The sequence below is a fragment of the Eleginops maclovinus genome, chromosome 12 (assembly GCF_036324505.1).
Source record: "Eleginops maclovinus isolate JMC-PN-2008 ecotype Puerto Natales chromosome 12, JC_Emac_rtc_rv5, whole genome shotgun sequence".
Taxonomy (NCBI): Eukaryota; Metazoa; Chordata; class Actinopteri; order Perciformes; family Eleginopidae; genus Eleginops; species Eleginops maclovinus.
In genome coordinates, this window is record NC_086360.1 from 6,794,931 (window position 1) to 6,810,764 (window position 15,834).

Consider the following 15,834-nt stretch of genomic DNA (forward strand, 5'->3'; position numbering starts at 1 on the left):
ACTCCTGCTCCCGAGCCAGACTGTAGTGCAGATACTGTAGGAGCCCCCACACCAGACTCCTGCAGACGCTCTACAGCTCAGGAGCCAACGTCCTGCTCTCTGTGTCCATAATGCTTCAGTGGAAGGCATCCACGTGTGTGTGCAGGGATGTGCTTTTGCTTTCTCAAACAGAGAAGATAGGAGATGTGCAGCTCAAATATTAAAACACAAATTATGTGCTTATTTAAAACGTTCTGCTCACGCCTCAGAAACCAATTTAATTCTTTTTTTTTTTTTTTTTTTTTCTCAACACAAGTGTATCGTTGACTGGAATTCAAGACATTTTTAATTTACTAATCATCACAGAATTTCTTTGACAAATAACTTTTGTCCCCATCAGAAAAGCAGAAAAGTAAACCTTACTAAGGGCCAATTTATTTATGGGTCGTTATTCAAGAGTTTTGACTATGAGAATATTGTTTTTGTAAATGACCAATGACTCAATATTAAATTCCCTTTATATGTCTTAGTAAACCAAGTCTAAAGTAGACTCAGGGGCTTTTTTTCCCATTATCGTAATCACAGCATTAAAGTCCATATTTTTACCACCAGAGTAGTATTATCAGCGAAGGGGTCTTCTGCCAGGACAAAAATAACTAATCGCTGTGTACATAATAGGTAAAGAGCACACAGGTTACAGAGTTCTGTTAGAAAAATCTGAAAACATTTACACATACACATTAGTTGGTTACCACATATATTTCTCCATTCTTTCTCTCTATTTTTAAACCAACATTGGAATATTTTGACTCTATTTAAGGTTTGCTGCTTTAATGAAACGATGCTGCAGCTTGATCTTTTTTTTGTCAGAGATTTGGACAGAAGAAAGTGAGAGGACGGTCTGCGTAGAGCAAACACACACACAGTGTTTTACTTGGAATGCTGATTTATTTTAGTCTGAATAAACCTTTGGATTGTCCTATTGAGGACACCAGAATGCATTTTCTGTTGTCCTCCTGGCTCACTGTGCCGAAGAGACACTCTCTCTGTACAAAGTTTATTCATGCTTACTCACAGAACACCTGGTATAGATTGAGGTATGCCACTACATGGCCATTCTGAGCAGATATATGGCCATCAACTCAAGCCAGAGGGTCTTGAGTTCAAAGCGAAAAGAGCTTTTATTTTGTTTTAAGCAGGTCTGTGTCTCGCACCAAAAGACAATCCGGATGCTAATCAAACAGTTGTCCCCGTGAGAACTGACATTGGTTCTCAATCAAGTTTTTTCTGAAATTTGTTTCAATGTCAGTCATGACACTCTTCTAATGATGAATCAATAGTCAATTACACGTGCCAGTTGATTGGCTTATAAGTAAACACCCATTCAGTTCCCATACAGGAAATTAAAATGAAGTCAAAAAATATCAAAAGAAGGGTAGAGCAATGGATTCCAAACATATAGATCTGTTTTGGTTTTTAAAACAGATCTAAAGTAATGTACTTCTCGATGAAGTCCATGCCAGCAAGTTGTCATTTAGTAGCACCGGTAGTGGATATAAAATGCATGTGATGCTATTACTCTTTCAGTGTTTGTGTAGTGTTTATTTTCAAAGACCATTACACTTTGTAAAAAACTGTTGTACAGGGTTTTCTCCAAACCGGGTAACAGGGGCACTGCGGTCTCTTACTTTCGGCATGGGCCCTCATTCCAAAATTCAAATTTTCCCCCGTAAAATTGTTCAGTGATAAGGCAAGAAAACAATATTTATGCTTGTCTAAACCGTTAGAATTACTCCAAAAATATGAAAATTGTGTGAAATAGAGCGTCAGACGGCAGAGACAGCTTTGTTTTTAGGTAGAATAAATAGGGGATGGATGTCTTACAGTGAAACTGATTTCTGAATTAGATAGTTTCTTTTATTCTCCTTTTTTCTGCAGAAGAAGTAAAGAACTGGAACTCTGGATTTATCTGTTGTTTGAGGTGCAATACAGGACTCAGCAGCTTTAAGACATGGGTTACACGGTGCCTCAATTTTTGCCGGAAGTGACGTTCGTGCCCTTATACTATATTTTTCTATAAAAAACCTGGTAATATAAATCATTAAAAAAATTGTTTTATAGACGATAATGAAGAAAGGTGTGTAACATACATGTTATATAATTTTAAAACTGTAGACTTGAAGAGAACGACATAAGCAATTATTAAGCAAAAACATGACGGTACTCAAGGGTGCATCAAAGTGTGGGGACTCTGGTCTTCAATTACAACAAATATAGAAACATCAATGATCACCCCGACTATTTGTAAACACTGCGTCAGAAATGTGGTTTTACAGTTGGTCTATAAGGTCCTTAGTTTGTGAGAAAACATGTTGCTGTTGATTTTTTGACGGCGTTGAGCCATTCACCATCCCTTCTCTGGTCATCGTTATGAACAGATATGACTGGAAAATGTAAATCATGATGCGGCTGATCTTGGTTTCATGATGCTGCTCACTGCCTCTCAATATCCAGGACTAGTCAGAAGAGACCTTCTTCCCATCAAGGATTAAGGGATGAATAGTAGCTTCCCTTTTCTGATGCAGTGTCCAGGTTACAGTAAGCACATGTAGACTCTGATATGAGGGGGTGCAGAGAGGCAGGGTGTGTGTGTGTGTAAGTGTGAGTGTGTGAGGCTGGAGGCCTGCTGGCTGCTGAAGATTCGCTGTGTGAGAGCTCCCTCTTGGTGCCAGTCGGCCTACTGTTGGTGAGCAGGCTGCACCAAGAGGCCCAGACAGATACACACACACACCATACACACACACACACACACACACACACACACACACACACACACACACACACACACACACACACACAGACACACATTGGGTGAGAGCATGCACACAATGACAGAGGTGAAATGTTTTTTTTGTTAGTGTTTTCAGAAGGGCATTAAAAAAATGTATTGATTTTTTTAAATATATAATTCCTGCTGTTAGGAATACTGTTTTAATGTATTTGTCCTGAAACTATACCGTCATGGATTAATCTGCGTAATCCAGTTTTATTTTTCAGTTTTTATGTTTGTTAATCATGGACAATGTCTTTATTATTGTGCTGTTTATAGCTGTGAGAAATACATATCAAAATAATAACAGTTCTCCTAATCATTATATCAAAGATATTTTGTTCTACAAAATGAGCAGAACATTTCCTGAATCTAGCCATAACTGTTTTCCATTTAATTTCATATCAATGTGAATATCTAAAGATATCACCTCGACATTTAACAATATTTTCTGACATGTTTTAGACCTTTCGTTTAATCAAGAAAATAATCTTCAGATTAATAGATAATGGAAACAGCTGTTTGGTATTTTTCTTTTTGTGTATATTTAACATTACTGCATATATTTCCTTTTCGGGTTTATTGTACTTGTTGTTTTCTTGAGATTTATTGGGACACTTGTGAAATACACACACATAAATATTATTTACTTTAGCTATACATTTGTCTTTATTTACTTCATTTAGTTTAGATTTTTCTGTTCTAGGAATGTTGTTATCAAATAATGACTACACTGAAATTCATATAAGAAAATATTTAGAAATATGAGCACATTTGAAAAAAAAAACTGTATTGATTATATAACATTGCAATATTAAAGTTGTAATTCTCTCTCCCTTTGTGTTTTTTTAGGGTCGGTGTATTAATTTCAACCGTGTTCAGCATCAGTAGAAGAGAAGGACTGCTGTGTGGAACCCGCTGATCGCTGTGGACAAGAGAAGAATTTCAGGTTCATTTGAAGATTTCTAATCCTGCAGCTAAAACCACTATCCGCTCACATGGCTCTACTCTGCTCACAAAGTTTCTCTTCTGGTGTTCTGCTCTTAAAAACACGGGGTGAAATGTTAATATTAACTTTTATTCATTAAGTTATGAACTGTCTTTTTTTCTATGACCAAATGTTTTTTTTGAAAAGCAGAAGGGGCGCCCCAGCGTTCAAACTCGGTTAGCTTTTCGTGCACACCGAAGGCTTAACATATTCTGACCATATTGTGCCTTCTGTGAAAAACCTAATTTCATGGACACAGACGGAAGCTATCTAAAGAAAGGAAAAAAAACGGAGAGAAAGGGGCTGTTTGCCTTTGGCGTGGACGTCGGAATAATCCCAGTGGGCCTCACAAGTGCAGAAGTCCGTTCCTTTTGGCAATGTCTCATCACAAATCTTGTCCAACTTCAGCGTGCTGCTGCCCGCCGGCTGCCCTTTGACTGGCTTATCTTGTCATTTTAACACTGAGAAGTGCACACGCATGACAAATTGTAGACAGGATGCCCCAAGGTATTGGAAGGCACCAAGACTTTGCCCTGTAGTTCCTCTTTTTTTTTTTTTTAAGACACCTTCCTTTCATTATGCACTCGGGACAAGAAAATTAATAGAGCGTTATTCGACCGCAGGACAGCCTCCTGACCAGAGCCATCTCCAGCTAGGTTTGAGGGATTGATGCCTTGAAGACCTTGACATGGCGCTTGGTGTTTTTTGCCCCTGTTTTCAGCGCAGTCTGCTCTCTGCTCAGCAAGGCGTAGCACATCACTGCCCATAAACCGGCCTATCAGTTAAGACTTCAGAGATATAGATACAGCGGCCCGGACCCTCCTCTGCCCACCGCCTCAATCCTCCGAGGGGCTTCACGGCCGCGTCACAACCCACTAGTTCCCTCGGCACCAGAATATCAAAGTTTAATTAAAATAATTAAAGGCAACAGCAAGCAGTAGCCTGTGAAGACCTGGCTGTCTCTTTTTTATGCCTTTTGACATTGAATGACCTACAACTGCGTTCTTCTCAGGAAAAAAGAGGACACTGCACCACGATGACGGTGTGCCACGTCCAAAACGCAAACCCAAAGTAGCGGATGCGACGGACGGATAAGTATTGTTCATTTCCAGAAATTATGTCCCCCCTCCACCCCCCCGCCACCCCTCACCCCAAAAAGCAGGGAATATATACTTATATATATTGTGGATTTCTCAAGCGTGCTGTCATGACGCCAATCCCAAATGATGTTAGTGTGAGCGGAAACACTGTGGGGGAGGAAAGGGGGCAGCAGCTGAAGAAAAAGGCTCGAATGATCCAGTCACTTCGGATACGGTACCTCAGATGAAAAATGGATATTCGAGTCGAAACCTGACAAAGCGCGCCGGCTTTGACGGGAAGCGGTATAGACAATGACCAGTGGCTGGGTCAGTGGGATGTCTCTGTGCAAGCAGGGAAGCTTATCAAATGACACTAAAAATAAGTTCAACAACCATCAAGTTTGAGGGGGAATGGGTCTCACACTCGGCGGGCACGAGGGCGCGCTCCACGCCACTCTAATTATTCCTTTGTTTCCTCTCCGTCCCGATCGCAGGGACATAAATAATTCCGAATCAAATTCCTCGGGGTGTGCTGGTATTTATGTCCGACTTAAACGCTTTTAACCTCTTGCATAATTTTGCGCGCTGACATTTAATAGGCTCATCAGCCTCTTGCTGGACACTCACCGGATGAGGAAATTTTAGCACTCGGATCTTTTTTTATGTTACAACCAAGAGCACAGGAATGTTATTAACCCGAACTAATGAGGTATTTACATAGCAGTCACAACACGAGCCGGCCCGCTAATAACACGTCACACGCCCCCCCCGTGTCCCCTCCACTCATCATCACATGCCGTACAGTGTATTAATTTCAACACCTATTGTTGGAGATTCTAATAAGTATATGTTGACTTTCTTTGTGCCTTTTTTAAGTTGGTGAATTTGATAAAGAGAAAAAAAAGTATTATTGTATATCTGCACAAAGGTTTTAAAAAATTGATAATTAAATTCAAAACAATAGATTTTTGAACTTATCAAATTGAACTATAAAAAAAGTACAGAATTGTTGATGTATTGTTGGCTCATTTTCATCAAACATTTTTTTACATTTTGGACTGAATTTCATTTGCATGCACTACTTCTGCTACATTATTTTAGTTGCAAATAAGTTAATTTATCCTAATATTATTTTTTAAACTGTCTAGTTTTTCTCTGTTAGACTGCCTTTTTATATTCACATAGCACCTTTTAAGTCCAGGTTTCAGTCACACAAGCTGCACTTATGTGTGTGAGTTGGAACCAAAATACCAAAAATGTGTGTGTTTTTTGCAAAGCTTTTTGGAATGAGTTTGTACACTGTTATTTTCTACTTGTTTTACACTCCATTATGTTTTGTCAAATATATATTCATGAAAGCGAACCCCGTTCTTGTTTTTTGTGTGTGTGTCTCTTTTCTCAATCATGTGTTTGCTGGTAGGGGTGGACCTGCTAAAGGCAATCTTTAATTGGCCCTTACAGATTTATAGGGCCCGACAGGGAACGTGATTATACAGAGTGTGTGTGGACAGAGGAGTGGACAGTATGCAGCCTCTCTCCCTGTGAAGTCAGTCACCGGAGGCAACACACACACACACACACACATGCTCAGAATCCCTCCAAGGTGTTCAACGCCCCAAAAAAGAGGTCTTGCATTTAGTAAAAATATGCACTCGTACACCTTCTGCTTCGTCCATGTTTGCATGCTGTGACAAGATGCCAACTGAGGTGTGTGTGTGTGTGTGTGTGTGTGTGTGTGTGTGTGTGTGTGTGTGTGTGTGTGTGTGTGTGTGTGTGTGTGTGTGTGTGTGTGTGTGTGTGTGTGTGTGTGTGTGTGTGTGTGTGTGTGTGTGTGTGTGTGTGTGTGTGTGTGTGTGTGTGTGTGTGTGTGTGTGTGTGTGTGTGTGTGTGTGTGTGTGTGTGAGAATGTCTCCTTGTTCACATTTTAAATAACTTAAAGATGAAAACATTCATTTGATCTTATTTTAATTTTTTTCAGATTTAAAATAAAGGGAGGGGTTAGGTTCTTAATCATGGCCCTTTTTGGAAGGCTGTCCCCTCGTTATCTTCCCTTTTCTTTCCACTGGTGTATATCAGGTACAAGATACAAATAAAACAACTAATAAAAGTGTGAATAAAAAAACAGCCTTAGCCGTGTTGGGCATTTCTATAGACCCACACAAAGCATGACATTGATCTACAGCTAGTTACTCAAATGATTTATTCTCCATTACTAAACATAAAAAAACAAATGTCCATGTCTCTGTACATTTAGGAGAAATATAAGTGTACTTTAAAAACCCAGGTGACCTTAAAGTGCTGCTGAATATAAAACGATTATCCCGGGGAATAAAAATGTATTCAAAGTTAGATGAGGTTTATAATACACCTTTACGTAATCATAAATATTATAGTTACAAGTGGTTAAAACCAGCTACCATTGGAAGAAGAAATTACGACACCTTCCTTTCCAAATTCTTGTTTTCAAATGTTATGTAGTTATAAAAGCAGGAGTATTTAACTCCAAAAGTAGTCGTTATACAAAATGTTCCTGTATTGGTATTGACTGTTTTTATATACTGTAATTGATGCATACAGTTTTAAATAGCATTTAAGGCTTTTGCTTTTAGAGTTGGAGCTAAATAAATATTTAATATATGTAATAAGTAGATCATTTATTACAATGTATCATAGCTATATACTTTTGGAAGACTAGCTGTAGCTGTAAGACAAATGTAGTGAAAGTAGCATGATATGGAGATACACTAGTAATGTACCTTTTTATTTACAGTAACTAAGTGATAGTGGCTTCTCCCCCGTTCCAGCTAAAGAAAAATATAGTAATAACTTCAAGTTTCACATCCACCAGAACTAAACATTTCATATCAGTTGATGAAGTGAAACTTGGAAAATAGATTAGAAAAATATTATTGAATGAGTTATCTGATTAAACCATAAGTGAACAAGAAACAAACGGGATTGCTGCAAAGATTTGTTGCTTCCAGTATCAGGATGTGTATTCTTTTCTCTCATGTGCCCATACCCTTATGAACTGAAACCTCTGTGGCTTTGAAGGGAAGATAAACTTTATTAGCCCCCATCAGAAGAACACAAGGAAACTGAGAAAACTGCTCAGACAAATAAGATGTTGGGAGACAACTCATTTAAAAAGTTACAATGGGAACGTCTTCATTTTATGACATTTAATCCATTAGACAATCAATGAATAACATAACTACACACATAGTGAGTGGTTGGTAGGCCAAACGGAAGTTAGCAGTGCAGGCTCTCTCAACAAAGCAACAGGTTTTAAGCACTGCATTATTCAATATTGCAGAAATAACATCTGTGGCAAATACACATTTATAATAATTATATATTTTGTTTAGCAGGATAATCCCTTCCACGTTTTTGTGAAGAGAAAATACAATTGCCAGAAAGCTAACGTTAGCCGATAAACCAACTACATCATGGACACACTGCTGTGCATCACCACCGCTAAGCTAAGGGCCGCTAACGTCTCATTTATTAACCATTAGCCACTTCTTTCCAACCCCTGTTTTTTATGGCACATATAAGCTTCGGACAATTACACGTGGGGTATTTCCTAACACGTTTTTATCGAACAAAGTGTAAAATATCTTAAGCTTGCGTTACCACAAATCTCATTTAATCTAACCAAAAACATGTTGAAAAAAACAGTTGACTTCGAGACGAGGGAAGCGAAAGAGCTAAATTGCTAACTAATTTCCGGGTTTCAAGACTACTTCCTGCACCATTCTATTGGAAGATGGTGAAAAACATTATGAATTGTAGTGTGAGTTTCAGCTGTACTGATGAGAACCAGTGTCATCAGCTCTTTGTTTCCTGTCTCTTAGTTTACTCAAGACTTGATTACAAATAGTTGACTGAAAAACAGCTGTGGGAAAAACCAACAACTTTGAGTCACACTGTTTTTTTTTCAAAGTGAAATGCTGATTCTGTGTACATTGGACTAAACACATCCTCTATGTGTCATTCTGATCGACACAGTCAAACAATCACCACAATAACCAGCTATGGGGGAGATCAGGGAGCATGTTGTCATTTAACATCTTGATTAAAATATCTGCTGATCTGCTCTGTTTACTGTTGTGCTTATGATGATCATCAGCTGCAGCAGATGCAGGCGGTGTGGCTTTCAACACAGCTGGCTGCAGGAAACACTTGAGCTAATCTGACTTCATTATTCATTGTGCAGAAGATGATGTTTTTAAACTGAAGTCTGGTGCATGACCACTGTCTAGGTGTTTGAGCACATTTACCGTCCTTGATTGTATTCCCTCTGCAGTTTTATTTCTGCCTGTTTCATTCTGCCACCATTGTTAGTTGATGCAGTAGTTTATGAATGGTAAGAGCACAGTTTTATGATTTTGGCTGTGACACTCCCCATGTTTCTTTTTTCTACACACTGAATACTTAAAGGTACATGAGTGTCTTTGTTAATGTAAATCTTTTATTTTAAGCTTGTCGCACGAGCGGAAATTCACACAGCGTTACAGTACTATTTCTCTATAGACAGCAAGTACCTCATCTATATATATACACTGATTATTCTACATTGGTAAACCACAAATCAAAGACCACTGAACGCTAACTGTTAAACATTTACTCAAATAAATGTATTATGTAAACAGATAACCCATACATGTATTAGGTTAGTTGAAAGCAATAATATTGTGTTTAAATGCATCAAATTGGTTCAACTTAGTATTATTGCTTTCAACTAACCTTCTACAGTATTGTGGATCACGTTGACTTAATACATTTAATTAAGTCAACGTTTAAGTTTTTCAGTGTAGCCGCAGTCTTGCTCGGCTAAATAACTGAGCTATCAATAACTGACTTTGCTTTTAAATAAGATTATGATATATTCGAGTAATCATGGGCCAAAGATAATTTTGACATCATCATTATATTTTCAAATTTTTTAATAAAAGAAGCTTATTTTTTATTTGATTTATTCACCATGGCATCAAATTGGGTATTAAGGGTTTAATTGAATTGCTGTTATTGTGTTATCCCTATTTACTACCATTGTTGACTCCTACAGAGACAGTTTTGCATTATCAAGAAAAGGCACATGTTGTGATCAATTCCCAGATTACTGCATTTAAGTAGAAACAAAAAGAGTAAACAACTCATTCAGTCCTTAAAAAAATCTTTTGTTACTCAATCTTTAAAATCTTGACATTTTCAATGAATAAAGAACATATGTATTTGCTTCCAGTATACACCAAAAGTCACTTTATTATTTTGTGAAACTGGAGCTTGCATAGACACCATGCTGCCATTCAAGCTTATACATCTTGTGCAACGTAAACGGGCTCAGTGCATAGCAACACACTGTCATACTCAAACAAACAAAATAGTTTGGAGATAAAAAGAACACATCTGAAATGAGAATAAAGCAGCTGAAGTACCCAGATATGTCTTTTTTGTTTAAAGAGGCTTAGACAACGCAAGTATTTTCTGTTTCAGCAGGAAATGTAACTAACAAAACTGACACGAGAGATACACAATGAGCAAATGCTAGAATATAAATTAATTTTGAAGATTCTTATTACTGTTCTTGATTAAACCCCCATCCCGTCTAATGACTGTGGCAATTTGTGGGTTCAAACTTTTTGGGGGGAGAAAATATACAAGGAATAACTTCACTATTGTATCTGGTCCAGGAATTTTAAAAAAAAGGCACATGAGGACCGTAGCATCCGAAGGTCTTTGCATACTTCTATTTTTATATTAACGATCACCAGCCAAGAAAACACTGCGCAAACCCCTAAATCCATCCTGAGCTGAGCCACAAGGTTCTGTTTTCGCAATTTGATGGAGGGGGCTTAGCTGCCATAAAATTTCAACCTCCACTTCCCCTGATAAAGTTTCTCTGGCAGGCAGCGAACGGACTTAAGCAGCTGTTGCCCCCCTTCCAAAGCCCGCCTGGCTTCCCAGGTTATCCCGATTTTCACAGTTGTCTCTGAAATTTGGGTAACTGTGGGATCAAATGCTGCAACTCTGCACGACCGCTAACCATTCAAAGCCTGAGCTCCGGACCCCGCCGGACCCCAGAGGGCAGCCCATCCGCCCCTAGAACAGCTTGTTAGAGTTGACACTTGATTTTATGCATTGTATTTCTGAGAGCATTACAACTAAATCCCCTTCTCAGGCGATATGGAGGGCTGCTGTGGCAAATGCAGGTGGGGGGATTAGGGGAGCTTGACAACTCGGGATTTCAGAGCTTTATCTTGATGCTCTTTTCTGTGAGCTTCCTGTGAATTTTAAAGCCCAATATACTATATATGCTGATAAAGATTTAGGATTCCTGTAAGATGATTAGACTGTATGTCAATGATGGTGTACGGTTATTTCACCAGAGCAGCGAGGAAGCAGAAACCCACTGGTGCATGTGTTATATAAAAACAATCATATTACACGCAAGATTTAGGCAATTTTGTACAGTATGATAAAACCTAATCATAACGAACCATGAGACCATAAAGTGCGACTCTCCAAAATCTTTAAACCTATTCAGAAAACAGACCTCAGTAACTAAGTAATTGTACTCACAAATAAAATAAAATGCATAACAAATAAATACGGTGATATAGTAACTTCCCATATTAAGAAACTGTTGAATATAAATGAATGTGACGATGAGTACTTACGTATTCTATCTGTAGTATGCCTTTTTACATTGTGTTGCTTTTTGGGGTTCTCCCTTTTCTGTAGTGTGGTATATAAGTTTTGGTGCATGTAAATGGTCTGCAAAGGCTAAATTCCCCCTTCCCCACAACGCGAAACCATTGGACCCGTTTGTTTACTTTTGCGACATGGTGACATCATTATGTAACACTTAAGCTTCTATTGGCTAGCACTCCAAGACATTGTTTGAATAGTTGATCAATCACAACAGAGCTGGGCAGCTAACTAATCAGATCAGACAGATCTCTGGTTTCAGACAGAGGGTGAAAAGAGGTGCTGCAACACAGGCAGTATGAGAGAAATAATAATGTGCCATTATCATTTAAAATAATTAAGATTGTATAAAAATGAATGAGGTTGGGTCACATCAGGAAATAGATGTGACCCAACCAGAAATCCTGCCAATAGGGGACATTTAAAAAAAGTATCCCCCAGCCCTGCCAGTGAGTTGGGCTGAATTGGTGTCCCTTAGCATGTCAAAGCTCTAATGCAGTATTCAACCAACCAGCACCATAACAAAAAACAGCCACCTTCCCCGTTATTGATTGGTCATTGAAACAACTAAAACATGATCTAGGAAGTCCTATGTTATGTCAGAAGCAGGTTATGGAGGTACTTTGCAGCAAATCCAACCAGGATCCAATTACTTCTTCCGGTAGAAAAAAAACATAGAAATTTGAGGTTGTCTTTGAACAATGAACTCAAGAAATAGCTTTATAAATTATGTGAACATATTTTTAAGCGGACAGATGGTCAGTACATGCAAAAGGTTGCCATTTTCCCTTTCCAACCTATTGCTACACACCGAAAACAAATAACTCTTTTCACAGCAACCTGCTTTTGCACATATCTGTGCCGCGCTCAGAGATGCTCCTGCTAGGTATGAAATAATGATGGCACAATATGTGTGTTGAAGCTCTTCGGGGGCATATGTTGAGTCAGGCGGCCGAGCTAGATCACCTGTCCGGCCGGGGGGGGTCGTGGGGCCGTCTGGAGCCTGCTAATGATAAACCTCCAACATACTGACTGTCAGCTCATGGCAGGCCTTCTCCGAGCAGCACACCCGCGCAGGCAGCCGCGGTCACTTCTGCTCCGATTCTGAACCCATATTGACCTGGCCCTGCGGCTGACCGAAAGCCCTCTGAGCCAATCGCATGGGGCTGTTTGAGTCCCGGTGGGGGGGTGGAGCCGTGGCAGGGCGGGTTGGAGTAACCTTGCCAGCAGCACTTTGCTTCGCGCTTTAATGAAGGCAGAGGGAAAGTTTGGCTGGAGGTGTTTGTGTGTTATCATGTCACATTTCCAAAGAGGCACGGGCAGAGGAGGCAGCAGATCGCTTCTGACTTCTCCAGCAGATGTTTGGAAATGGTGCTAATGTTGTGGATTATGTCAGTGGGTGAACAAGCAGCAGAAACACTATGATACTAATGATAGCTGAGGTAGCTTGGGTGATCCGTGCCTTTAACAGAATTATATACAAAGAAATGTAACTGTTATCAATTAGCTTGCAGTGAATGTTGTAGTAGATCTCATTAAATACCACTTGGCTAAATGATATACAAGGCATTTTGACCATTGCCATCTTGTTTTGTTTTTTATATTTAAAAGTGACCATATTTGAATGAGAGGGAGGAGTTTGAGAGGAGCTAGGCCCGGCACACCCAGCTTAGCAAACGCTAATTTCCAGGCAAACTTAGTTAAAAAGGTCCATCTGTATAACACATTAACCATGATTTAAATTGGGATGGTTGCAAAATAAGTTCCTTGCAGGAAGCGTCATTATCTTTGAGTTCAACAAAATGAGCAACACTATGCTGACGCGTTGATAGCAACTTGTCAATCGTAATGCAGCATAAAATCAGAACCTCCTTTATTGTTTATTTAACTCCAAACAGGACCATCGTTGATTAAATAAACATCATTCTTTTTTGAGGTGGATCTAAAACTAGGAATTTAGACCATTAACTCATTAGAAAAAAATTGTATTTCAGTGCTAAACCAAGTCAAAAGTGAGGTCATCTCTTCATATTCTTCTTTACAATTTGCATCAAAGGTGTCCCCGCTGGCCGTTGCAAAGAATGCTTCATATCTTTAAGTTAGCTTTAATAACCCCATTTCACTTCATGTTTAATTATTTTGAGGGTTTATCATTTTTGTCCATTTTGTCTAAAGCTTTTTTTAAACAATGCCAAAAGTGTCGACATTGGTGATTAGTTTTTTTGTAAAAGACGTATTCAGGCCTGCCTGCCTCTCCATCTACATCTCCTGTAGTGTCCAGTCCATCCTTAATCTCTCCCGGTCCGCTGGGGGGGACAGCAGATCTGAAAATCTGTTTACAACCTTCAGCTGCTGCGCTTGCTGGGCCGAACAAACACAGGCCTCCCACACGGCCGGTGCCTCTTCTCTCCGTGGCTGGCATCGTTTAACATTACAATATTTTCTCGGTGTTTGCCCACGGATGATGAGGCTCTCATTGCTATGCATGCGCCAGATGAATCATAAACCTATACCATATGCCATTGCAATTTGCTGATGGGCCCAAGCTGTTTTGGTGGATATCAAATCCTGGGATTATGGAGGCTTGATCCTCAGTGAATGAAGGGAGAGGAGGACAGGGAGACAGGGAGGATGAGGAGGGAAAGGTGGAGGGTGAATGCTGCCTCTCTGCTTTTCTATTGGTCCACAGGTCAGTGACAATGGAAAGGTAGGAGGAGGGGCTACTGATTGACACCTCCCAAACGTTCTAATCTAACCAAAGGCTGTGAAGTATTAGCTCAACCTGGTGGTTTGTGAGAGCAAACAAACAATTTCCTGTGCACACAGACAACAACATGTTGGTCACCTTGTCCCCAGTGTCCAATGGTGGTAATTGGAGTAGCTGTTAAAAACAAAGGGGACAAAGCCCTCTGGGATTCACTGTTGTTGTCCTTCTGCTCTGTGAAATCGAGAGTATTACATGTGGGCCAATCATCATTTGCACCAAAGCACTTATTTTTAAATAAAGCATCTTTATTGACAAAAGGTGAGGGAAAGCCTCAAAGCACAGAGATAATTCTGATTGTTAAGCAAAGAACAGGACTTAAAAGCTTAGTTAGTGAGAGAGGATGTTTTTGTTTTTCATCACCAAACCAGAAATCTTTCTCAAAAATATCTGCATTTAGCCTTGTTTGCAATGAGCCCGGAGGATTTATTGTTGTAGAATGCTAATGATAACTTACTTTGAAGAAATAATAGATAAAACCCTCCGGACTCAACGGATATGCAGCACTTATTCATCGAGGTTGCACATTTCTAGTCTCAAAATATAGGATCACAACAATAAATAAGTCAGTGTTGCATATTTACAATACCTATGTAAGTATGTGGAGGTCACATTCAATATTTTAGGTTTGTTTAAAAAAAATGATGATTACTGTTTGGATTTTACAAATTAGGCAAAAGCAGATTTCCCAGGGGACTATGCGGTTTGTTCTATATTAATGTTAGTTGCTGTATTTGTGTTGAACTAAAGAAAGAGTTTAATCGTTTCAATTTGGAGAGTAATTTAAGCCAACAAATCAAGATAAGCACCAACTGAACCAGTGGGGCCCCATAATGATAGGCATGAACGCCTCCCTAACTCCAGCTATAGTTTTTCTGATATTTTTCACCCCATATTTGTCCCCAAAAAATGGGAAACATAAAGTTATTGATGAGTAGCAATTGATAAAACAAACATTGACACTGAATGTGTTTGTACTGATATTCTTTTGGATAATCAATCTAATGACAGTTTGAAACAATTGTGCTTAATGTATTGTGTACCCCTTCAATTGCATTTGGCCCCAGACTGCCCCTTTAACTCTACAGCAGTTGAAATACAGTATATTGTTGAAAGAGTGTTTATCTGTTCAACGTAAAGGGGCCAAAGTATAGCTAGTATCCATGGGCATGGATCAGCCAGGTAGGCGCTGGCTGCCCATATGCGCGTTCGACTCCCAAGCCCGCCAAACATTAAAGGCAATGTCATCTCCTCTATCTCCCCCTATCATCTCTGCATCTCCAATTAAGCACTCTCTCTGGCACAAAAATATATTTAAAAAAAGGTACGGATGGTTTTGGTTGGATCAGAGTTCATTCTTTAAATTTTGTTTTGCTGTGACTGTTAATTCTTAGATTTGATATCTGTAATATTTGTAGGAGGAGGCCAGTAGAAAACAACATATCTACTGTTTACTCATCCTGGTGAGAAAGGTCAAAAA

General features: G+C 39.2%; 1 protein-coding gene across 1 annotated transcript in view; it reads left to right on the forward strand.

The window, feature by feature from the left end:
• Positions 1-6,239, forward strand: part of antxr2a (ANTXR cell adhesion molecule 2a) — a 69,976-nt gene extending 63,737 nt beyond the window's left edge. Inside the window, exon 17 of the mRNA XM_063898142.1 lies at positions 3,662-6,239. Coding sequence (XP_063754212.1) covers positions 3,662-3,700 — 39 coding nt within the window. The 3' untranslated portion in view covers positions 3,701-6,239. The remainder of the gene's footprint in view (positions 1-3,661) is intronic.
• The last annotated feature ends 9,595 nt before the right edge of the window (positions 6,240-15,834 follow it).